The sequence below is a fragment of the Plectropomus leopardus genome, chromosome 9 (assembly GCF_026936395.1).
Source record: "Plectropomus leopardus strain MGB_pleo_1.0 chromosome 9, ASM2693639v1, whole genome shotgun sequence".
Lineage (NCBI taxonomy): Eukaryota > Metazoa > Chordata > Actinopteri > Perciformes > Serranidae > Plectropomus > Plectropomus leopardus.
In genome coordinates, this window is record NC_142184.1 from 32685908 (window position 1) to 32712031 (window position 26124).

Here is a 26124-nt window from a genome sequence, read left to right on the forward strand (position 1 = left end):
AGACAGCTGTGGGAGATGAGAGCTGTCTGACACCAGTGGGAAATGTCACAGCTAATACACATCACATGTGGAGAGACTCACACTGGATGCCTTGTTTCCTACAAGATGTGTGTTTGTGTGTGTGTGTGTGTGTGTGTGTGTGTGTGTGTGTGTGTGTGTGTGTGTGTGTGTGTGTGTGTGTGAGAGAGAGAGAGAGAGAGAGAGAGAGAGAGAGAGAAAGAGATAGAGGGAGAGCCATGAGCTCACTCACAATGAAATTCCACGTGTGCAGCATGTGTAGAGTGCATGTGTGTGTGTGGATACACGACTGACTGAATTTTAGTGCTTTACAGTCATTTAATACAGAAACCACAAAACCATAAAGCAAGCAGGACACATACATAAAACACTATGAGCTGTGCTAGTGTGTGTGTGAATGTTTGTGTGTGTGTGTGTGTGTGTGTGTGTGTGTGTGTGTGTGTGTGTGTGTGTGTGTGTGTGTGTGCTTGCAGGTGTATCATGGAAGTTAAAACACACTTTACTGTAATTGGAGTAAAAACACAATTTCACACTAGAGCAACAAATAAAGCAAAGAAAAGGAATACATCATACTCAAAATGATAATTTGTTTATCAATTACTCTTCCCGTGTGATGTGGAATTAGTAAAGAAAACACACATCACATGCCTCCACGGTGAATGAAGGATCCAAAAACAGACAAAATTCTGTAGAGTATATGGGAGTATATGGGATCTATATTTAACAGCAGCAAAATTATATAAAAACGTGTTTACACACTCTTATAACTCATGCAATATAATCCAAGTCTCATTTATACAGCCATACCCTCAGTACTCCTCAAACACATGCATTTTCACTACAAAACGTACTATTTATAACATTTCTGCATATGAGTAGCACAGCTGAGCAAGCGTCTGAACTGTGCTCAGTGGAGTGCACGAGCAGAGTTGAAGGACTGGATAAATGAGACTTGGATTTTACTGCAGTATAATGAGTTGTGTGACAATTTGTAAACAGGTGTTTTGAAATAGCGGTGCTGTTGTTACATGCGGCCCAATTCTGACTCCAATTCGGTTTTCGCATTCTTCGTTCACTGTGGAAGCATGCAACAAAAACAAAGTCTCCTTCATGAATTCAATGTTATACATGGTGAGTACTTGTTATACAAATTATCTTTTTGTGGGTAAAGCATTTCTAAAAGCAGATTTTCTCCTTTAAAGGGCTACTCCGTTGATTTTTATTCCATAAAGTCAGGTCACAAGAGATGGATTAACAAGGACTGTCCAAAATTGAAGCAGAAGGTTGGGATTACCTGGCTTTTAAACCTGAACCAACATTTCCCATGATGCAGGGCATTGGCATCTTTTTATTAAAACTACGCTGCCTGCTAATCCTACAAGCACACTTTGCATGGCTAGTAAACTGATCTTAATCTTTAAAATTGGTGAAATGCCCCTTTAAAAACTACTAAAACAGGTAAGTTAATGGCAGGTAATTTCACATTTCTTAAATGTATGATAAGCACTGAATTACCTCTTCTACATGTCTCACTTATTCTGATGTAATGGTGAAAAAGACTTAAATTGCTTGTTTAAGATATGTGTTTTTTGCAGTGTAACCCTGAACCCGGCCCCTGACAATCGGTTGGACATAATATCAGTTTACAGTAAACGCAGCAATTTCCTCAAGTTACAGGAGTATGCGCGCGCACACACACACACACACACACACACACACGCACACACACACAAATAGTGACACACACAGTGTTTGCCTTCAGTGACACCAACCCCTAATTATGGAGTTTCAGAGTGTACTGGGGTGTATGAGACTCCAGTGGAAAAACAAGATCAACTGAATGAGAGCTGAGCAGATATACAGACACATACACCAGCCTGCCTGCTGGCTTATTATGGGAAACCTTTGACATTTTTCACAGGACTTTCTGTTTTTTGTGCTCATCACAATGTGCAAATGTGGAAACTTTCTATTCACACAGCATAAAACCTGTTCAAATAACTGACTGACTGAGCCACACACACACACACACTGAGCTGCACATGTTCATATGCTGTGTACGGTGAAGACACACAAGAACTCCCATCTTTCTTTCTCTCAAAAAATAAACACAACAGCTAAATTGTTCAAATTGTTGTCAATTCTTCACTCGATTTCTATTTCTCTCCTGTTTCTCTCTCTCATTATGGAAATGAGCAAGCAGGCAGATGTGCGAGGTTGCTGGAATACTAAGCACACTCTTTATTTGTTCGCTCTCGCACACAAGCTCCAAGGTGTGTGGCTAAAAAAACTGAGGGCGATGTAATATAATGATGACTTAAATGCATGGGGATTGAACAAAACAATACATGCACAAAACCACCCTTGGGGCAAATTTAATTTCTCTCATTTGCACAAAACATTCTTTTTTTCTCATGTAAATTATTCCTTCACACAGACAGACAGACAGACAGTGGATAGACGGATACAGAGATCTGTCTGAAAATAGTTACTGTTTTTCCTCTTCAATGCAGTTGCAGCACAGTTGGAGCACAGTGATTGGTTGGGAAATTAAATGACAACAGGGAAGAAGAGCGTTCTCACTCTGACCGCCTCAGAGATGAATTTTATTTTTAAATTGAAAGAGTGGTTATCTCCACGGCTGACCACTTAAGCCTAAATTATATTTTTCATATCCGTTATGAGCGGGCATGTGATGTATTTTTTTCTGCTAGGGTTTGCAACTCAAATTGATGATTCAGTCGTACTCACAACCAAGAATGGAAACTGCATGTGTGGATCACGTCCATGTATGCAGACATCCAGTGTATGTGAAAAAACATGCATGTCCATCATCTCTATATCTGGGCTGTTGCAGTGTCGTGCTGAGTGTCGCACCCACTTCACTCACTTCAGGAGCTCTGTGGGTACCCTATAGCTCTTCCTGTAAGAGTCTCATCCTTTAATAGACAGAACTACTGAATTCTGCTACTGCTGTCTAATATTTTGTTTTTCTTTGTGCATTAGTTATTACCATAAAATATGAAATGGATTACAACGCTATCTTATGAATTTAGCATAATTCGCTGATTTAATAAATACGATATGTGTATATCCATTAATTTACATTGCCACAATCAACTATATCATTATGTGGGACTTTGTATTCAGCCCTGAGGTATGTTACAAGGTCCTGAGTAGGCAGATTGTGAGAGGGATTATTATACAGGGCTGCCACTCTTTTGTAATGATACATTTCAAGGACGTTTCGAGCACATTTCGAGGACAAATTATTTCAAAACAAAGGGATAACAATTCACATGGACTTTTTCATATACCAGTCCAAGCCAGCATAGTACTACATAAAGACTTGAATGGTTTGGCAGTAAAAATCTAAAGGTCCACTACGTAGGATTTAGCAGTATATATTAGCAGAAATGTAATTTTGTAAGTTTTCTCTAGTGTATGATCACCTGAAAATTAGAGTCCTTTTTGTTACCTTAGAACCTTGTGACATGATTTTAAATATATAATATCAATATTTTGTTTTTGTAATCTGTGAGATATTTCTTGGCAAGTTGCTCATTGTCTTTCTCCCCATGTTCCAAAAGAATTCAAACCAATTTACTGAGAGTCAAAGGCTTGAATACTTGTTAAAGGTGTTTGAACGCAGCACACAAATACTGATGTTGATCTAGGTTTCAAAGGGTAAAAAAAAGGAAGTTTGCTGATACAGTACCTAGAATCAAGTACCAATACCCAACGGTGCCTTTTATCAACACTTAACTATCTCAGTAATTACAAAAATGTGATTGTTGAACAAGCTGCAGGATTTTCATAGTCTCGCTGTCTCTTTCTGTCTCTAGATGCGCTCTTTAAATTTGGCACCAATTCAGATCAAATAAATCGGTACTCAGTAGTACCTACGTAATTTGGCTGGCACCCTTAAAAGTATCAAATTTGGTACCCATCTCTACTTGGACTCGAATTTTAAAATGAGCCTGACATGTAAAATAACATTCAAACAATGATTAAATGTCTGCTTCATGGAATAGTCAAAAGTCAATGCCTATTTTTCCTGCCTCCTACAAGAGTGACTGCTATGTGCTCACATGAGCAAACCATGGTCTAGTGGAGGAGAAAACCAGCAATCCCAAACTCAGCAGGTCCAGAACTTACATGTGCATGTACACATAATCTCCATTAAAGCCACAGGATCATGCATACATGCTATTTTAGACTTTGGCAGGTGGGTAAACAACCCAATGTGTCTCTACCCTCCACTATGCCCCCGGCTGATTCTGTGTCACACTGTAGCGTAATATGTTGTGTCCACTACTCCCCCAGCTACAATATATACAGCATTATTAGCTGTTTTTCTTTACTCTGAGGGAACAAGCCGAACAGAAACATTCAAATAATAGTGATTTACAGTCTTCTTCTCTTCGTCTCTCTTTGTCTCAATATCGTCTGCCCTCTGTCTTGCTCTCTGCGATCATAAATCTCAACTCAGTGAGAGGGCTGCAATCAGCATACTATACAGACACACATGTATGTGTGTGTGTGTGTGTGTGTGTGTGTGTGTGTGTGTGTGTCTGTATTGTGGTGTAAATGGTGTCGCTGACATGCTGCTGGGCCATGTGTCAGTGTTGTAATTGTGTCCAGTGGAGCGGAACACATATATTCAACAGTCACTCGCAGAGTGTGTTTGACGTCAGGGCTTCCAAGGTCCGGAAGTCAAATGAAAGGAGGGTGACGACAAACACACGCAGGCAAAGAGCTACCCACTGTGTGTGTGAGAGTGTGTGTGTGTGTGTGTACCAGGGTGGGTGAGATTTCCTACTCACTGCAGATGAAGCAACCATACGAGCAGTGAATTATGAATCGACTGTTTACCAGAATGCAAGTATGGGGGCTTTACTGAGACTCTGTAGACTGACCTGCAACTAGCTGTGCATCTGGTTGCCATGACGACATTCAATAAATGCACTGGTACGGAAGACAAACAGACAATGTAATATCTGCACTCAAACTTTCAAACCTTAAGTCTGCGTGTGTGTGTGTTCATCTGTTTGTGTGTTGAGGTCAGTTTGAGGGTGGAAGGTTCAGAATGGATAGTTTCCTGCCTGCCTTGTGTATGAGCCTCTAAGGAACGCATACACACACACACACACACACACAACAAATTCATCACGCATACTCAACAGAAGCACACACACAAGGCACATACACACCAACATTCATACAGCAAACACAGACACGGAAAAAAGTTGATACAAACTGTAAAATCGGATGTTCGGGGCTTCTGTAATGCGTGTGTGCCGGGAGTGTGTGTGTTTACATCTTGAGGTTCAACTGCAATCTGTAAACAATGTTTCTAGCTGAGTGAAGAAAAACAAGAAGCAAGGGGTGAAATGTTCAAGATAGTAAGACTGTGTGTGTGTGTGTGTGTGTGTGTGTGTGTGTGTGTGTGTGCGTGCGTCTGACAGAAGCGAGAGAGAACAAGAGAGCACTGAACTGCAGATGCCTGACTTTCACAGCAAACTCGTTGCCTCTGCAGAAAACCACGACATGTACAGGATGCGTGTGTGAATACTGTCAGCGCAGAGCAAAACGCTCTGATAAGTTTCACTTCTTAATGGGGGAAAAACACTGACTGGGATGCAGGACACGGCTAATAGCAGGATATCACAGTGCAATATTGTTCAGCAACACGTTGACACGGCAAGCCACTTACTTTCCTCTAATTAACAACCTGACAATGAAATTTGTCCTGCTGGTTACACTCTTCTGTGTGCTTATTTTCTGACATCGCCACCCAACAATTAAATTAGCACCTACCCATCACAGATTAAAACAGAATGACAAGCGAGCCCCGATTTAAAATAACTTGCCGCTGTGTTAATGAGAAGGAATGAACGACGGCGGCCTTTCACTGATGCTGAATGGCCGTCGTTGCCGTCAACATGCTAAGGACATAGAGAGCTCATTTAAAGCGACATTAGGCCATTCTGCACGCTAATTACTTCCAATATATGACAAAGAGCTGAGTAGGGGTGGGCTTTCAACTGTCCCTCTGCACCACCATGCTGAGTGATAAGGGCTTCAATAAGCAGCTAGAAGCTATTAATTGGCTCGTGTGGATTCAAACTGTCAATGGGTTTTGTTTATCCTGCTAGTAATTCTTTCTGTTTCATTTCAGAGACTCGGCACACTGGAAATTAGCTTTATTTTCTATTTTATTGTTTTTTTTTTAAATCTCTTGCTCTGCCATGAGGAAGAAGCAAATCACTTGTGCAAAGTCTGGATGGATTTGCAGAGCGTCTAACGAGGCAAAACACAAAAAAAAAGTTGCCATCACAAGAAGCTTTCATCAGCGTGGACATACAGTATATTCATGAGTGAAACGCACGCTGAAAGGATGTACTAAACAAGAGGATGTTTTAAAGGCCCAACTGTAGCAAATATGTAGATTGTAATACTCCAGATCACACGTCTGTATAGCTTCAATGCATAGATGTGGATTACTAAAGGGCCTATTGGGGACACGCCCAGGGGCCCAAAGTGTCAGCAGCCCCCTGGCCTTTCTGTGCAAAATGCCAAATGTGAAACAGGTGCTGAACATAACAGATTTAAAATGACCACAAAGAGACACAGGATCACAAAGAGATGCACAAGAACTACAAAGTGACACAAAACAACCACAAGGAGACATAAAACAACTACAAAGAGACATGAATTGACACCGAAGCACCACAAAACAACCAAAGAAATTAAGCAAAATAACAAGGGGACACAAAACAACTAGAAGCAGAAATATAATGACCAAGTGACACAAAACATCTACAAAGAGAATAACCTCACAGAAACACAAAAAGCCCACAAAGAGATGTAAAGGACCTGAAAAGAGACAAAACAACTAAAAATAAAGACAAAACCAGAATGAGACACTAAACAACCCCAAGAGACACAAAACATCAAGAAAAAAAAAAATTCCTCAGAGATCCAAACGACAGCCACAAGCTGACACAAAATAACTAAAAAAACACCCAAAACAAAACAGCCAGAATGAGACACTAGACTACAAGACACAAAATAACTAAAAAAATGGCCAAAATAACAGAATGAGAAACTAAATTGCCACAAAAAGACAAAAAAATAACTAAAAAAATGGACAAAATAATCAGTGAGACTCTAAACAACTACAAATTGATACAAAACAACCAAAAAAGACACAATAAAACTAGAAATTAGACATAAAATGACAACAAAGTGATACAAAGCCACCAAATGAGATACAAAATGACCTCACAGAGAGACAAAAAGACCACAAAGAGATAACAAGGAACTGCAAAGAGACAGAAAATTACTGCAAAAATGGGCAAAAACGACCACAAAAAGACGCAAAACTGTATGTCTTGCTCTTACGTAGGAGAGGTAGTGGGGCCCTGTGGATATCTGTGCACTGGGGCCCATTGACTCATAATCTGCCCGTGCTTCTATGTAACAGAGAGGCCTTAAGCCAACAAATCAGACGCTGCTATCAGGGATGCTGGCTGACAGCTTCCAGATCACAGCGGCAGATAGCTCAGCGTGCTGTCCGTCCACATCAAACAACCGCTGATCCTTACAAGGTCCGAGGTCCGGGAATAAGCGGCATTGACAATCGGCGAGAGATGCTACCGCAGCCGGGGGACACATCAAAGCAAACCCACATTGCTAACTGTGTCAATAATTACTTGGTGTCATCAGGAATCAAAAGCAAACAGTGCTGCACTTTACAGCAGCGGCACCAGCACTCACTTATCTCCTTTCTGGATGATATTTTTCTTCTTTTCTTTTTGGGCTACTGCTTCTAACCTATCTTGGCAGATCGATACTGGGTAAGCTGAGGTGAGGTGAAGCGAGCCTGAGTGGGAGCGCTGTCAAAGACGGGTGGGGGTTGACAGGAGTTGGCTAATTCTTTTGCCTTTCACCTTTGTTTGTGGAGAAAAAAACAAAAAACTTACGGAGCCCGTCAGACACTAACGTAAGCATCTGCTGAGTCCGCAGACATGAGACAGGCTACCCTGACCAAGGTGAGCATGGTACAGAGTTCAGCTTTGCAATTTGAAAGCTGTGTACTTTCAAAGGGCAACAAACTTTTCTGTTGATAAAGTCAAGGCTGTCCCCCCTTCTGCTTCTCCACCCTGCCTGCCTCCACAATAGCCGGCTAACAAGCCGCTCCCTGCTAAAAGCTGGACATGACAACTCTTCTGTGAAATCCTAATCCTGGAGAGGCAACTTTACAGCGCACCTTTGATATCTCGATGTGAGCCATTCTCAGCCGGTAGCCCCGCCCCGGCTAAAAGATGAGGTAGATATTTTGCCTCTGTTGTGTGAAATCTATGATGTGAAATGATTTAATTAAGATAGGCCGCCGAGCCATAATTAATTCTGCCTCTCTCCGAGTTAGGCTTACTGTCAAGAACACAAGAAAAGGCTCCGGCAGAATAAATTACAGTTGTGTGTGTGTGTGTGTGTGTTTGTGTGTGTTTGTGCACCCCAAACATACACCTGCAGGGGTAATGGTTGCGGAGCGTTTAGTTACTGTATTCTCCCAGAGATGACAAAGAGTTATGTCAATTCTTTAGGAAGAGGTAGTGTTCTCAAAGTGTAAGTGAGCCCGCTGGCACTTTTTCTTTTTTTTTTTTTTTGAGGCGTCCCACCATCTTAGATCAAATCACATTTCAGTCCGGGAGTTTATTTTGTCTGTCAGCGAGGAGCATCCTCTGGGGAACACTGTCAGCGACAAATGTGAAATTGAAGGATTCGCTGCGAATGGGCTCCTGCCAGGCAGGTTGTGCTGGAGACGGCGACAGTCACAGAGGGACCTCTGAACTGTCTGAGGCTCTGTTTCTTATTACACTTCCTTTCTCCTGAGTCTCTGTCCTATTTTAGACCTTGTTTGGCTCTTTAGTCACCTAAGGTTGTAATAGGATGAAATGAAGAGCAGCTCTATGGGAGCCATCTCCACCTAACTTTCCTCTCAGCCTAAAGTCCTTGAGACAGTTCAAAAAATGAATCTGTTCTTTGTCTTTGTTCAATTTGGGCTGCATGATTCATCTAAAACAAAGAAAAAAAGTCACAATCTCACTCCTGTTTCCCTCTGCATTCATGTCATGCTGCATTCACACGTTGACTCATTTGCGGTGGAACAATCCAAGTTGCTATCAAATGTTTCCTTCGGCCAGCTGAGAGAAACATCATATTTAATTTAATGATTACTATGTTTATAGTTCACATCACACACCATATGCATCCCTTTAACTTTCACCATGGAGCTCACTGTGAGAACCTTTTATTTATTTATTTATTTTTGAGAGCCTCTACTGTGTTTTTGTGTCACTCGGCTGCGTCAGAAGAGAGAGAAATGCGACAGACACAAGTGACGTTCCGTGATTTAACAGCCTCTCGCAACATTACTGAAAGTGCAATAAAATCTTCCAAACAAGTGTAATGTATTGTGATTCACCTGAAACCGAAGATAAACACATGTCGACCCCAAACTAGTCGAGTGGAAGCTGAAAGTGGTCTCCCCCTCCAACAAGCGGGTGTTGCTCAACTCATGTCAGAGTTTTAAAATTGTGTAATGTTATATAAATGGTATTCCTTTGGTCTAAGACAGTCTTAGCAATTTGCAAAAATGCAGAAAACTAGAGATGTAAAACTTCATTTTATGATGTCATAGGGTATAAAGTCTGGAGCTGCTCCATAGATTTCAGAAAAGTGTTGTAGATGACAGCGAGAGCAGCGAGGGGAATGTTCTGAGTGTATGAGTTCATTTTGTGTTTCAGATCTGACAACTCTACAACAGAATAAAGTTCATTTGTGTATAAAAAGACAACAAACAGCTCCCATTCACTGTCTATGAAGCAGCTTTGGACTTTATTCTGTATGACATCACAAGTTTGAGACTTACTTCTCTGGTTTCTGGCTTTGAGAGAGAGTAGCTCATGTTCACAAATATTGATTGAACTTTCCTAATTCATGAAAATAACACCTTGGAATTCTTAATTTAGGTGGTGCTCCCCTTTTACTGAATCTCTGTGGTTTAAGGTGTAGTTTCTTTCCTCCACTGCTGTTTGTTTTTACAGATATCAGTTATTTACCTTTTCATGTTTAGATGGATAGGATTCATGTTGAGTCACAGAAGATGAAAACTTCCCATTTTGGCTGCTTCAGAATAAAAGCTATTAAATAACAAAACAACATTTGACTTCACTTGTGCAGAATTTATAGGAAATGAAACATCTACTGTTTGACTGCTACTGCTTAACTCAAGATGAGTGCATCATATAATGGATGAAGCATTCTAAAGCTGTAACTTTCCATTCTATTTTTAATATTCAGAAGAATTTAAGTTGATCACTTTAACATTCTAAACTAAGAGACCAGAAGGGACTTGAGGTGGGGTTTTTTGTTGATGTTTTTTTTTGTTACAAGAGGCTTTAAAATTCTAAGTCCACCACTTTCAAACCCTGTCTGGACAGCAAGCATGTCAGACATGTTTTTTCACTTGAGCATGTAAGAGTGCGATACATGTTTTTGTAAAGAAAATGAGAATTATGTGTGACAGAGTCATGATCTCAGTTCTTTGAGAGAAAAATCCTGGTTCGCATTTTAGCAAGAATGGTGCAGCCGTAGTTCTATTACAACTGGATTTGGCATAAATCATGACATAAATACCCTGTTAAGTAGTAATCCTTCATAAATCTCTGCTAAAAAACCACCAGAGATCGTATCTAATACTACCGCCTCCTTCCTTCCCTGCTCTTAACCAGTGCACAAACATGATTCCTCTGGATGTGGACACTACCAACTGGGGGGCCAAGAGCCTCATTCATCAAGCATTTCTCGCAGGGCAAAGCCCAAAAGTAATCCCTCAAGCTACAAAATTCTCTGAGCTTTCTGGCTTTGGCCAAACACGCAACAACTGTCTTATTATCAGGAGACGACAGGCAATAATGAGTGTGGCCCAAGCCAGGCGACTGCTGCTTTGAGCTTTCAAAGAAAGCGCCTAATTAAAGGCTGCTTTGTGACTTTTGTCACTTTTTTTGACTGGTGATTATGGGCCATTCATTGGGGAGGATTCGTCAGCTGTTTGCGGGTGGCGCACACCATAAATATCATCTAAGCGCTTTTGCTTATGTTGTGCCGAACCTGCATTTTTCCCCCGGGCGACTCCCCAGATTCTCCCGCTCTAATTTGCAGAACAAATTCCTTTTTTTTTCACTTTCTGCAGAATCTCCTCGCGCTAATAAGGACGTCTCATCAATGGCAGTTCAGAGACAAATTAGGCTGTTTAAAAATGCACACTCCTTGGTATCTCGACTGTGATTTCCTGTAATGAAGTACTGGGGGGCAGAGCGTCCTTGGGACTGAGGACAAGTTCAGTAGAACAAGGCCTGTGCTCTTTGGAGCTCTTTGACTAATAGCAGAGCTGTATTATCCCACTACTGGTTTAGAGCATCCTCTAAATCGCCCCTCCACCCCTACTAAAACCATGCTTCTCGAAAAAGTGGCCTACTGTCTTATTTGGGCCAACTCTAATTGTCTCACTAATCTCTCCAGCGTTAAATGACCCGGAGAAACTGCGTCCCATAGGGCAGGCTTACCCCGCTGATTGGAGACTTTGCCTTTTGTTTTGCTTGGCATATTAAAACAGCATAGGCAGCTGATGTAAAGCCTACAGAACTATTGGAAATGTAATTAAGGCCTAGCAGCAGCTTTTAAATGGTTGACTAGTGCAGAAACAAACTGTGCCCCTCAGACAGCAAAAACTTTAACACACGGGAAATGAGTGGCTCAATCGATAAGCGGGGCGTTATTTCTTTTGTAGAGGGAAATTCAATGGGAGACAGAAATGGGCTGCTTCACTGCCCGCACACTGTTTCTCATTTTCCCAGCGGAGAGCCAAATTTTATGGCAATATTTGCTTCGAAAACAGACAAATAGAGACCTCTCTGCGAGATATAATCATTTGTCAAGTCAATTTCATCTGCCATTAAAACAAAAACAAATAGCTGCTGTAAACTTCACCGGCCCCGATTGACTCTCTATGATACGAGGCACAAAAGAGGGGGATAAAAAATTGACATCTCGCACGCTCCTCAGGTGTTGAGGTGAGGCCAAGTTGAGAAATGCTCCAATCAAGCACAATTATTTGTTGAAGCCAAACGCCGCAGTCATTTCACATCGACAGAGAAAGGCCCATTGTCCCAACTCTGCCAGACAATCACATTCATCATAAACCACCTCTAATTTGATACTTTTTTTTCATAGCTGACATCTTTCGCAAACCGCTTTTTCCAAACAAGCTGGCCTATGGGGCGAGTGATTGAGCAATTACCAGAAACAGATTCAGAAAGCACCCACTGTCGCCTTTTGTCCCTGACATCAGCTGGCCGGCTGGGATCATTAGAAACATTTTCTCCTCGTGTTTTCTCCCTCCAAACCTCTGGCTTTGTAGCCTGCACACAAGCGGGATGATACAACACCTTCAGAACTAGTAGGAGTCCATCCCTGGCTGTCAGTCAGTGCAGTAAAAAGAAAAATACAACACCAAAGTCTATCAAACACCGTCTCACTGTGCTGCGTCTGATAAATATTCATGATAGCAGCTTGAAAACCAGCTGTTTTCCTCCAATTAAAGCTTGCCGAGATGCGCTGTTTTGGAAATAAATTGTTGCTTTTTTAATTAAAAGCTCATGTTACTGGGTGAGAAAACAACAGATAACAATGCAGCAAAGATCTATATGTGTGGGACGGGGCGAGAGCATGTGGCTAACAAGGTGAGGTGAAAGCACTGCTCTGCGATCCTGGCCCTGCAAACGCCCAAGCAGCCTCAGGTAATGTGCAATACCCAGGGAAAAGGGGGGTATTATCCCATTAGACTCTATCAGAAGGATGTGAATGCTGCTGTGGTAACAGGTATTGAACATCAGCCCAACTAGCCGTGCGGAGACGATCAAATCAAGTCATCAAAAGATCCTTCTCACATCAAAGCCCTGAGCAGACCTGGCCACGTGCCCGCCATACCAACTGTGTCGAAACAAAAAGCGGAGCAGCCAAATCTGGCACGCTGCACAGACGGCTGCCCACTTCAAAGGCAGCGGTCTGCTGTCAGAGGTCATTATTCGCAGGTACACCGCTGCCTGGCCCCCCCCCCCCAAAACACCAGCGGTCATTGAAGACAAGCACAGAGAAACCACAGAGGACTTACCATCAGGAGGCTGGGCCGGTGTGAAGTGAGGAGGTTTGTCTGAAAGAGATAAAAGAGAAAGAGAGAGAAATAGGTTTTTAGTTTTGGGTTGAGATTCGCAGACTTCCCAGGGGTGCAGGCCAAGTAATTGAGTTGCTACAGAAAAAAAAGAGACACATTGTGACTACAGGCTTGGCTTTTCTATCTAACACATTGTAATGCTGTGACTGGGCCCTGCAGGGAACCCAGCTGAGCTAATCGACAGGAGTACATTTCAGCGATAGCGGTATCACCATTGTTTTGCCATTCACTGCTCCCATGGTCTTCTCATCCCAAAACCACAGCATGACTTTTGATGTTATAAGCGCACATGAGAATTGGAAAACAGGGATCTGGTTTTGTTTCGGGTTGACAGGTGTGAGATAAGTTTTGAAATTCCACAGCAGTGATAACATACATGAGTGGAAACAACCTCAGTCCTCAATTTTACCCCCCAGCTAACATATGCAGAATAAATCAGATTGTTTTCCCCCCATGTATCAAATGACATCATGCTACTCTCCAGGTCAACACCCTGCAGACGATGACATAAGGCCTGTCGGTTTGTGGGAACCATAAAACAAGACCTGAAGTGTCATATGACTGAGTATGGAGTAACACTCCAGGGAGGGATCTCATGAAACCTGAGTCCTTTGCAGATTTGACACCTTAAAGGCATACTTCACCCACAACATGAACATCTGTAAATCAGTCAGTCATGCTGTGTTACCTTGAATTCAAGAAGAAAACTTGTCTTGCATGCCTCTGTGGAAAACAGCAAACATATGGATTTTCTGACTGATTGGGGTCCACATTTAACAACAGCAAAACTACTCTTGCAATATAATCCAAGTCTCATTTAGCCAGCTGTATAGTCAGAGCTTTCCAAACACATGCATTTAAACTATAAGTTTAGTTCAGTTTTAAACAGTACATTTTGGGAAAAAAATAAATAAATGATGTGTTTGGACAGGACTGAGCATAAGTGTGCAGGGGTTTTCCAAACTTTTATTTGTGGTGGCCTGCCATGATAAAAACATCTACCACCACATGGTGATTTTCTATTTTTGGAGCTAGACTGTTTATTTGAGACGCTATTAAAATATATATCCTGTTTAGTTATTCCTTGCACCACACTCTGGGAGGGCAGAGTGTACTTTGAGTAGAGACCGAGCAGCAGAACAGTAGGCAATGTTAAGTGAAACTTAACTGTTAAGCGCTGGGTCTGAAAGTTAGAAAGCAGCAGCTCCTCTCATCCATCAATCTGAGAGTTTGGAAACAGATGTTCTGACATGTTTATAGTCCCCAATCAATCAGTAATTCAAGCTGTGAGTTTTCCATGGAGGCATGCAAGAAAAACAAAGTTTGGTTCACGATTTCAACGTAACACAGCATGACTAGCATTCACAAATGGTCATTTTGTGGTTGTAGTATTCCAACAATGCTTAAAAATGAGACAATCTTGACCAAGCAATGTGAATAGATCAATAACATTTTACGCAATGGTGCATGTAGTTTGCTTTCATATTGTTTCGAGAATGGGGGATATTGTTTGTGGCAAAGCAAAAACCAAAGCACAAACAGAATTATGGCTGCAAATAACTGTGTTTTTATCGTCGATTAATCTGGTGATTATTTTTCGATTATACCACTGATTGTTTGGGCCACAAAAAGCTGAAAAACAGCTAAAAAGCAATTTCCCAGAGCCTCAGGGGGTGTCTTCAAATTGCTTATATTGTCCGACAAACAAACCAAAACATATTTAATTTACAATATAGAGAAAAGAAACAAGAAAAGCGGAAAATCCTCACATTTGAGCAGCTGGAACCAGAAAATGTTTGGTGTTTTTGCTTGCTAAATGGCTGTTCGTCTATTAAAGTCATGGTAGATTAGTTTTTTTGTTGATTGGCTAATTGACTGAACAACTAATCATTTCAAGTGCCTGTTGAATAGCTTGGGAATTATGTAAAGTGTATACAGACACCATAGACGTTCGACACTGAATGATACAAAGCTATAGGTAAAGTGTGCAGACTGATATCATGTAAAAATAAAACATATCCAGCTCCATTGTACCTATTTCACACGCAAAAAGCACCATAAAAATCATCAAAAGGAAGATCTACAGAAATTATTTTTGTTTCACCGACTGGAAAGCCTCTCACAAACATGATGTGTTCCTCAAAAGCCATCATGATACACCGGTCACAGTGTACCAGGGCACTGGAGTACCGAGCAAAACCAAACCACCATCTGCACTCTCCCAGTCAGCTCGGCTGTCTGACTCACTAAGCAGAGCTCCGGTGAGTTGTCAGAGCTGCCTGCGCCGAGTGTACACACCAACACACACATACAGACACACACACACTCAGAAAGGATGTGCAGCCACCCAGCCATCTCTCCGATGTCTCTGCACTGTGAGGGATAATGAGGAAGATAAAACACATCACATCAATTACCCCGCTAACACATTTTTCCGGGGCTCCCTCAAACCACTGCAACGAAGCCTTTCTTAGGACTTGTGCGATACCCATCGGCGTCCCAAGACACAGCTGAGTTTTAAATTTAGGCTCACTTAAAATTGCTTGTCAACAGTCGGGGCTTCAGGGGAGGAGAGGGGGGTGAAAGAGAGAGAAAGTGTGTGTGCGAGAGAAAAAATGAGGAGAGGGGAGAGGAATGGCGAGGCTGTTGCTAGAGGTGAATAATGAAGTGTCGGCTGAAGCTGTTTCCCAGTCAGTCATGACGGTAACTGATTTCCATCTGGGGGGGATTTCAAGAAAACATATAAAGCGAGTGAAACAGAAATTGGCATGAGGAAAATATAGAAGTTCTGCTGGGAGTGTGAAGGGGCTCACACAAAAACAGACGTCTTGTAAGCAAACAAACACACAGGCGCGCGAGGCGAATCAGAAGGAGCCTGACAGAGAACGTGGCACACAGAGAGCTGGGGCGAAGCTAAACGATTTCGTCACATTTCCATAATGAAAGGACAAGATAAGGTCTTTCCATAAACATATCAGCCTTCCCCATCTCCCTTTGCACCTTGCAGAGCCTGCGTGAGTTCCCGGGCTCGTGTGAATGTCAAAGCATGGCCATCACTCACCCTATATCTTCAGCAAATCAATATGTGTCTGACTGTGACATTTAGCCATGTGCAAGGAGAGGGGGGTGTGTGTGTACCACTGAATGTGTGTCATCTTCCCTATTGGTGTGGCTGATGTATAGTCATGCAGAATGATAAGTGTGTTTGTGTGTGTGGGTTCTGTTAGCAGCAGGGTTTTGGAAGGGGGGTTGCAAACTGTGTGTGTGTGTGTGTGTGTGTGTGTGTGTGTGTGTGTGTGTGTGTGTGTGTGTGTGTGAGGACATGCTTCACCCCATATGGCGACAATAGAAATAGCAATCCGAGGTTGCACGGTTCTCTTAACACCCCTCTTCCCGACGCACACACACCCGTACACACACGTCACCGCTGCCAGCACTATCACCATCCCATCCAGCTGTCCTTGTGGCCACATGGAGAGGGCTCTTGGCAGCATAATAGAGCCCCCTTTCACTACATCACTTTCTCCAGCGCACATTTCTTTTCACTCGATCATGTGAGAGGTGAAGATTGGAGCTCTTTAACTGGGTTTGTATTAAATCTAACAGAATCTGTCTGGCTGAAATTGATTCTGTAACACGGGCAGGTTACAAATGAACCTTGCTGCTCTTGGTCACCCATATCCACCAATTAAACCGACAGTGACAAGACTGACAAAGATAATAGAAAAGACACAAACCCTGAAAAGACATGGAACAACAATCACAGTTGAGGAGTATTAACGAGCTTCTACCCTAAAAGTGTTGTTTAAATAGCACTTCAGCCCTGATTTGGCGGCCTGAAAATGACAATGCTTATTTAACTTATTTACTTGATGATTACTTGATTATGCGGCGCAAGTCTTGCATGAGTAATAGCCTACTTTGGAGAGTTAGGAGGACTTTCACCTTTAACACAGTCTAAACTGGCGAGGTACTCAGAAAATAGACTTGTGTGAGTCTGGGAGAGAGTGAGGAGAATTAATAAGTCAATGTTAATATGGGTAGGCAAATGGAGGAGGGGAACAGCTGAAGAAGTGCTGTTGGTGAGGGGAAAAAAAGAGGTAGCATATGCTCAGGTGAATTCATTAAGTCATGTTGCAATGGCAAACTGTTGGCACTTTAAAGCTGGGGCAAGCAGACTCATTTTGATGTCATTGGGCAAAAATACTATGATAAACGTTGAGTATATTGTAAGTCAAGTGGTCTGAGAGAACACTATTGCACTTCTGCTTGGCACTGTTTTCAGGTTTTAGAAAATCTAGCCTGTGACAGAGGACTGTGACCAATCGCAGGTCATTGTCAGAGAGAGCCGGTGTCAATCATGTCAATCACTGCTCCTGGACTGAGGTCAAACTGTAGCTGCTTTTAGACAAAGATCATGCTATAGGGCCACAATGAAGTCCCCCCTTTATACAACCCCTGCATTGTTACACAAACGACTGCATCATGCTGCTCCAGTGTGTGATCATACACTGCACAGCGGCATCCCACAATCAAACATGCATGACGGGCATGACGTTTAACACCAGCTTCTAAGGTGACATATAATATATGTGCCAGCAGTACTTTCTAAACAATAAAAGGCATAACGTGTAAGTAACACAATCATTTACCGTCTCAGTTATATGGCGACTGATCTCTGCTTGGAGGATAAGGAGCTCCTGAATCTCACTGTTTTCCTACTTTGTGGACATTTATGGATTATTTTCTTCTTTGAATTAGCCACTCTGCTATTAGCTGCTTTTTAAATCTCCCGTTGTGGGTCGCACATATAAACACATTGTCAAACTGTCACACCCGTGCCGCCCATGGTAACATCTTCCTCTTTACACAGACCTCGTTACAGCGCAGTTACTACCTTCATTCCCAGCTCAGAGGCGAGATTACTCTGTCCCCAATTTCTGCGATTGGACGTTACATACAGAACAGAGAGGCAGCATAACAGCATAATATTCCCACCTTGAACAGGTAGTGTAAATGCGGATTTTGAAACTATGCAGTGCTGATCAAATATAAATCTGGTACTGCATTGCCTATTTCTCACCTCAAATGTTTTCACAAACAAATTTGTCTCGTCAGAAATAAATCAGCCTCTTAATTTGAGATGAGTCAACTCTGACCCGTTTCCGCTAAGAAGAAATAAGGAGCAAAATAATAAATCAGCAGGAGTTATTTTGCCGTGCTCATAGGCTTCTCAAATGTAAGACAAGTCTGAGAATAGAGAAAAAAACACACATTTGATCTTCTCAAATTGGGTGGCTCATTTATAAGCCAACTAAGTTTTCCTTAGGATCTAACTGTTATCTCAGGATTATTTTAGACAAACATATTTCAGTGCAGTGAGAGAAAAAAAAGAGCATTTTAAAATCTGACACAAGGAAGGCGATTTCACAGGAGCTGTATTACAATGAAAAAGTGGTCAAAATCTCATATAAATTGTTAAATTGATCTCAGTTAGAGACATAGGCTAGACTTAAGAAAATACCTTTTTTGAAAATTTCTTTCATCTGAGCATGTTGAAAACAGTCAAGCCAAAACGAAGTACCACCCAGCAGCCAGCGAAAACATTTTATACAGTGCACTGCAGTATGTTTCTGAAAACATGTGCGGTCAGGGACAGGCAATGCAGTGACAGAATCTTGATTCATATTTGATCAGTGCCGCCTACTTTGACAGTCAGACAAGCAGTAACTGACATGATTGACAGCTGCATTTGAGACTCCTCAGCTCTGATTGGTTGTTTTCACAATTCTTGCAAATGCCATTAGGAGCACAAGGAGGAGGCAGAGGAGCATTAATTTTTCACAATTTATCTGCCTTATTTACTACTGCCAGAAAATATTGACAGTTAAAAAATAGCTTGTGGTCATATTGGCTATAAGAGTTAACAACTGTATATTCAAGGCTCAAAGTGTCATGAGTAGTGCTCAGAATCAGATACTCACTATTTTGAAAAGAACTGTTTTTGTACAGAATCTCAAATATTGCACTGGCACCAGTGTTGAAACATTAAATGACACCCAGCAGGGGCCTTGACAGAGGACAAATTAAAGCAATTACCTCCCTTTTCAGGAAATTCTTTGACCCGACAATCGACTGTGATAGTCACCATCAAAACTTCCACCAGTAACAAAGCCACACAAACATTATGCTCTTAATGAGCCGCTGTACTTTCAACATACAGTGGTAGAAGAATAATGCACTGGAGGGCAGATGATGGGAGAGGTTGAGGTTTTCCAGGCCAAAAGACATGTTTTCATCCTCCAAAAGGCATTTAGTCGCCATTTACTATTTTATCCCGCAGTTCAAAGTAAATGCCAAGTCTTTGGAGCGGAGATATGAAGCAATTTCGCAAGCCTGCAGACACAGACTCGAGGAAAGGGGGGCTGTGACTTCAGATGTCCTGATGTTCCTAGTTCAAGTGCAGATAAGACTGTCATGGGAGAAAGAGGGAGCTGTATTTCAACACAATCACCAGAATTAATGTTGGCTTTGTGCATTTCTGCATGGATATTTTGCGCTTGTTTATGTTTCCTCTAGTTTTCAATTTTTAATTTAATGTGTTGACAATGATGTGGTTGGCATGCTCTGTGGATAATAACTGGTTCATTTTAGGCACAAAAACACTAGGTTAGGGTCAGGAAAATGTCATGTTTTGGCTTAAAACACCTGGTTTGGTTGCTACAATCAGATGAAAATGTCCCAAGCTCTTATCGAAAACTACCCGCTATTGTTACAACAAGCATGGCTGGAAATGTTCCAACATGTTTAAAAATACCTGTTTTTGATGGTCTTGATTAGGGTCTACAGCTTGGCAGCGGTCTCGCTGAGCATTTGCTGATGATCTTTTGGCATTTTATTTATTTATTTATTTATTAACGATTGCTGATAAAATTAAAAGTGCAAAGAAAGTGTCAGGATGGGAGGAACTTTTACTTTGTAAAACCTCAGGGAGCTATTTTCATTTATTTATTTTTTATCGAAATTTTCACTTGACTTTATAAAAACTGTTGCAGGGAACTCCCTGTATATGATGTTGAATGTTTCAGTTTTTATTAAATATTTGCAAAACGCATTTAAACAAAGTTTTATGTTGGAGTTTGTTATATTCCAAATGCTAAATATTGACTGAAAGATTTTCATTTCTATTGTAAATGCATATCGGTTCAAAATGTCGGTCTCATTAACTATTAATAATTGGTAACGGTATCAGCCTGGTTAACTACTAATATTGAGAAGATATATGTTTTAACTTTTAATGCAACAACTGTGAAGCATGCAATGCAAAAATGGTATATTTCCAACTAAATTCTGTCTGCAGAAATACTGTGAAATAAGGATTCACGGCAAGCATTCTATTGCCAAGCAGTGAAAAGGTGTAATGAAAGCAAAACTGTGTTTCTGATGGACTGACGTACAGTTGTTGAGGAACAGGAGTACTGCGAAGCCCAGCGTAGATGTGGCCAGCAGGATCAGACAGATGTTGCAGGGGATCATGAAGTAGCGCACCACCAGGGACACCTTGTGCTGGTACCTGCGCTCGTGCTCCTGTGGAGGCGGCGAGGGATAGTGGCACCCGCTCATGCTCCACTCCAATGACCCCCTCCCCTCCAGGGTGGAGGAGAGGACGGGCCGAGGAGGGCGACGAGGGGTGCCCAAAGACCCGTTGGAAAAAATGATGGCGGTGGGGTGAGGGCAGAGGATGGAGATGAAGGTAAAATAAAAAAGCAAGGAAAAAAAGGACGCGTGATGGCCGGCGTTTCAGCTGCGGTTCCAGCTGTGCGCCGTGGCAAGGACCCGGTGACTGTTTCTGTCAGAGAATCGCAGCAGCAAGCTTTTAACGGTTTCCAAGCAACACATTTTTAGAGATAATAACATCCATTTGGGGGAAAGAGGACAGACAGGGGGACGGGGACTCCTAAAGCCCCCCACCTGTCCACACGACCTCCATTCTGCTGGAAAAAGGGACAATCTGACGTGCTCGCAATCTGTGGCTATGTGTGTGTGCTGTGAAGTGGTTTATACTTACAGTGCAAACATGTGTGTGGATTTAAGTGGGTGGTGGTAATGTGTTTGTAAATGTGCGTCAGTGCGCTTTTGGCATGTATGTGTGTGTGAGCCACCTAAGCCAGAAATTGGTGGGTGTTTGGGATTGTCAAATATCCACACGGAAAACTTCCAAGCAAGTAAATCCACAAATGGAATCCTCTGCTTTGCTCCCAGTGACCCTGACTGGTAATTAGATGGACGTGAAAGAGGTCTGGGGATGTAGCTCTCCCCCTCTTTTCCTTGTCAGAAGCCTTTACACGCCGAGCCAAGGTCGGACGCTCACCAACAACATGTGTCACAAGTATTTCCCTAAGAGGAGACAGCAGAGCATCTTTTTTAGCCTCCCTCAGGCTGTTGCCAGTTGGGACGACAAAGGTTAGCAGCTCTCCTGAGCAATGCTTCGCCCAGCGCGCCTCTAACTCAACAACTGCTTCCTTGTATCCACTGGCTTCTTTGGCTTATGGCGCGTCCGAAGAGTTATGCGACCACGGCACGAGATCCGTCCAAACCTGACACCGTCACCAGAGCAACTTGTATCTGCTGTGGCGTGATTAGCAGGACGGCTGGAAAGCAGCTGTCTGCTTCTCGCTAAACCATATGCTCCCGGGGTTCACCGAGATGGTTTGTTTTTCCTCCCCTTGTCTCCTGCGTGCCTGCCACTCCTCGGTTCAATAACCTTTATCCCCGGACGGTCTCATGGAGCGGGTGCACAGCTGCCCCCCACCCTGCTGGTGCGGTGGGGCTGAAAGCAGGACAGAAGTGGTGGAGAGGGGGGTAAAAAGTTGGAGAGGAGGACGATCCCAATCCCCTCTCGACCTGTCGGTGCAGAGCCGTCTTCTCCTCCAAGACGCTACGGATGAGCTGCAGAACACAGAGACGCTCTAAATGAATGAACTCATGTAAAGAGAAGGAGAAAAACCTGTGTGTGATCAGAAATCAAGAAGCTCGAGGCGGAGATTTGTTGGGCTTTCTCGCCTTGTGTCAGCACCCTGACAGAGAATCCCAACCAGATAATGAGAGGAGAAGGTTTTCATTGCGCCCTGATCCTCGTAACACTGAGCTTGATTTAGCTTCTTCTATTTCTGCCTTTCAGAGAACTTGTCCAGTCCTTTGCTTTCTTTCTCTGCTTCGTCGCCTCTCTTTCACACGCCTCCTCAAGCATTCAGTCCCTTTTTCACTGGCTTGTCTCAGTCCAGAGGCGATCCCTGTGTCCTGGCCGCGAGGATTTATGCACCAGCTTCTCCTCCCTGTGGAGATCCAACATTCACTGGCAGCCAAAACAACAAATTAGGCTCTGGGTATTCATAGCGCGCTTAATCCCCAGGCAGCAGGTAGTGGTCCCAGTGTCAGCGCACTCAGTCAGCCGGCTGAAGCAGAGAGGAATGAGTCAATGAGAAGTCAGCAGACAGACTCGGCGATACACAGAGAGAGAGAGAGGAGAAGTAAACGGGAGTGGAGGAGGAGTGCTGGCAAAAGCAAAAGCAGCTCCTGACACTTTGGTCCACGTTTTTTTTTTTTTCCTTTTGGAGAAAACAGCAGCGGCGTGTCGCTGGTTTCCCAAACACTCTCCTCCTGAGCGCTCCTCTCTCAGCCCTCATCCAGCGGAACGGATGAGCGCATAATGAGAGAGCGAGAGAGACAGTGCAAGGGAGAGAGAGAGAGATGGGGGGAGTGGTTGAGGGGCCGTCTTTAACAAAGGCAGAGGGGAGGAGGGGTTGTGTGAGGGAACGGGTGAAAAAAAAGGAAAACGAGCGAGAATAAAGGCTTTGGGGAATAGTACTCGAGTCCTGTCAGAGTGGGGGGGGGGGCAGCAACAGTGCAACAGCAAAACAAAAGAGGGCTACGGTCTTGGGAGATGTCAACCAACTCCTCCATTTGTTTATAGCCTAATCAAAAGAAAGTCTCTTCCACAAGAGCTGGAGAATTTCCACAAAGATTTAATGAGGCAAACAGAGAAAATAGGCCTGCAAGGGGAGGGAGAGAGCAAAACTTAAATACATTAAAGTCAATCAAGTCTCTCCAAAAAGCCCAGCCCACTTGTTTTTGACCGATATGTGTCACTGTTGCAGACACAAGTTTGAGAAACTCCACAGAACAAGCCAATATTCAATTAATTAACAATAAACATTTGCATCCCTTTCTTCACATGTTGATATTTTGCCCTTTTTTAAAAAAAGCAATGCATTGCCGCACTTTTTAAGTGATAATGAGGTCAGAACAGAGGAGCGGTTACATTGTGTTTTAGCAGGACCCTGCATCAATATCCACTTTGAACAAACTCAACGGCAGCAGGCGCCAGATGCAAGGCGGTATCTGTCATCAATTATTTATGTTTTTTTTCACTCTCTCTATCTGTGTCTCCATCTCTGCCGTTCAACCTCCCCCCAAACCACCCCCCTTCCACTCTACGCTCTACACAAGGGTGCGCACGAGTATACACACTGGCGGTGATGCACACTCTGTCTGCATCCACAGAGGGATTGCATGAATGCACACACAATTGCCTTTTTCTGTCTGATAGAAAAACACACACATGCGTGCAAAATAGCTCCTTCTGTATTTTTGTCTCTATCAGTCTGCAGCCGAGAAGCTCACACAACTTGGACACACACTCATATTACAGTGCGATCTCTCTCTCTCTCACGCACACACAGGTAGGAGATCTCGCTTCTCCCCCAAAGTCATTTATCTCTTTGGACAGGGTGTTCATTCCCTGGTCTGAGCTGAGCTCTGTGGGGGAGACTCTAATACGAGGGGAGCCAGGTTTTCAGACAGCCTGCTGAGGGTCAAAAGTTTGGTCCCATCATCAGCAACACCACCCACCCAGAGGTGCCTTCCCTCTCTGTGCCCTCTCATGACACGCAGACAGACCACATCAGCTCTCACGGTGCATAACAGATTGATGCACTGACTAAAAAGGAAACAGCTGCTGTCTCATTTGCCTTTTCACTTTTATCAATAACTGTGTCTTTATCATCACGCTTAATGTCTCAACAAGTTGGAATTGTGGGTGCAACAAGGGGTTAAAACAATTATGACACGCACGTGCATGACGCCAAGACATCACAAGGTGAGGCGCAGAGTTCTCCCAGCAGAGGGCGCTAAGGAGTTGGCTCCGGCGCTCTGCCCTGCCTCCACGACCCAAATAAGATCTTCCGTCGACATCAAAGCTCAACTGCTTTGATCCATATTTAATGCCACAAGTAGCGCGCAAGGTTAACATCTCTCTCTGAAGGCTTTGAAATGGCAATTTCCATTAAGGAGCCAAAGGAGCTGCTCTCTTGTTTAATGGTCTGGCAGAAGGAAAAGTTGATATGTGTGTGTGCATATGCTCATAAGAGAGTGTGTGCCGCTATGAATGCAGAGGGTGAGAAATTTCAAGTTCAATAACTAATTGACAATGATGCTTCAATCAAGGTACGTGTGTGCGTGTGTGTGGGTGGATGTGTGAAGCCCTGCACACATCCCGGTCTTCTGGCTGGCCGGCGCTGATCTAATTGATCTAAGAGTAAACAGTTGCTGCCTTTGCTGAATGCCAATCTCTCCTCTAAGATGCATAAGGGATTATCATGTGAGGCTGTTACCACTGAGACTTATTTTCAAGGCAGGAAAAAATGTTCTCCTTTTCTTGCATCATCTTTATATTTCACATACAAGCTGCATTCCAGCTGCAGTGCCACAGGATGAAGGGTCAGGTCACATGCTACCTTTGCAACTTTGCTATGATAAATGACACCAAGACAGCTCTGTTTTGTAGCTGAAAGCTTCTTTTGCTGTGTGCGGTTAATGCTCTGACAAATGGAGCAGGAGAGTTATCTGACTAAATGCACCAATTCTGTAAAGATCCATATTTCAAAGATTTGAAAGGTAGAAACTCTTTACAAATCTTTTCATAGGTTTAACCCTTGAGAAACCCGAGCAAATTGGCTTAATTTCTTTCCAAAACATGGGAAGAGGACATCTTTTTAGTAAATAAACCACCTTCAAAAGCCAGGTTTATCAACTATTTAAAATAGCATCACATCTTTTGTGCTTGATTAAGATTCTGTGTTCTTTGCATATGCAGTCTGTTTTTGCCTTTATTTTTGGCTGCCCAGCAGTCTCTTCAGCATTATCACCATAGCTGCTAATTTTTCCAGCACACTGCAAACCAGACAGTCAGAAACACAGCCTCTGATTGGTGGACAAGTCAGGGAGCCAGCTTTTCATTGGTCAACAGACTCATCATAGACAAATAGTGAACAATAACAAAACTGTTTTTATCACAATAGCAGATGACTTGCGATATCAGATTTATCTTGACATCTCAGCTGAAAGGATACAGTCGCACTGTTGCCCTCACTGGCACAATAGTTAGCTTCTGGGCATAAAAAAGCATTAACACGCAGCGTTCCAGAGAATTTTTTACATTGATAACGTCACAGCTTAAATGACCCCAGTGTCAAGTATTTAATATTGGATGGTACAATAAATGTTTCTGAAAATATCGCGGTTTTATGGTATCACGGTATACCGTATCACACAATTCCCCTTATATGAATGAAATCATTTCAGGTTTTCAGGTTTCATCATGACTCTACTACAACAACTACAACGATTCTTTGGACAACGATAGGTTCTTTGCCAATATCACAAAGTCTGCAATGATACCATTTCAATCTGGTTCTATTTAGGGGCCTGCGATCGATACATGATATTATATGCTCATTTAACGC

General features: G+C 42.7%; 1 protein-coding gene across 17 annotated transcripts in view; it reads right to left on the minus strand.

Moving 5' to 3' along the window:
- The window catches only part of agrn (agrin), a 355349-nt gene that overhangs the window by 205955 nt on the left and 123270 nt on the right, over nucleotides 1-26124 (minus strand). For 13 of the 17 annotated variants that reach the window (XM_088082543.1, XM_088082551.1, XM_088082544.1 and 10 more), the window contains one exon: nucleotides 13262-13300. In XM_088082543.1, coding sequence (XP_087938669.1) covers nucleotides 13262-13300 — 39 coding nt within the window. Of the gene's footprint in view, nucleotides 1-13261; nucleotides 13301-20778; nucleotides 23019-26124 lie in introns of those variants that run through there. The other 4 variants (XM_088082558.1, XM_088082555.1, XM_088082550.1 and 1 more) reach the window with 1 other exon arrangement.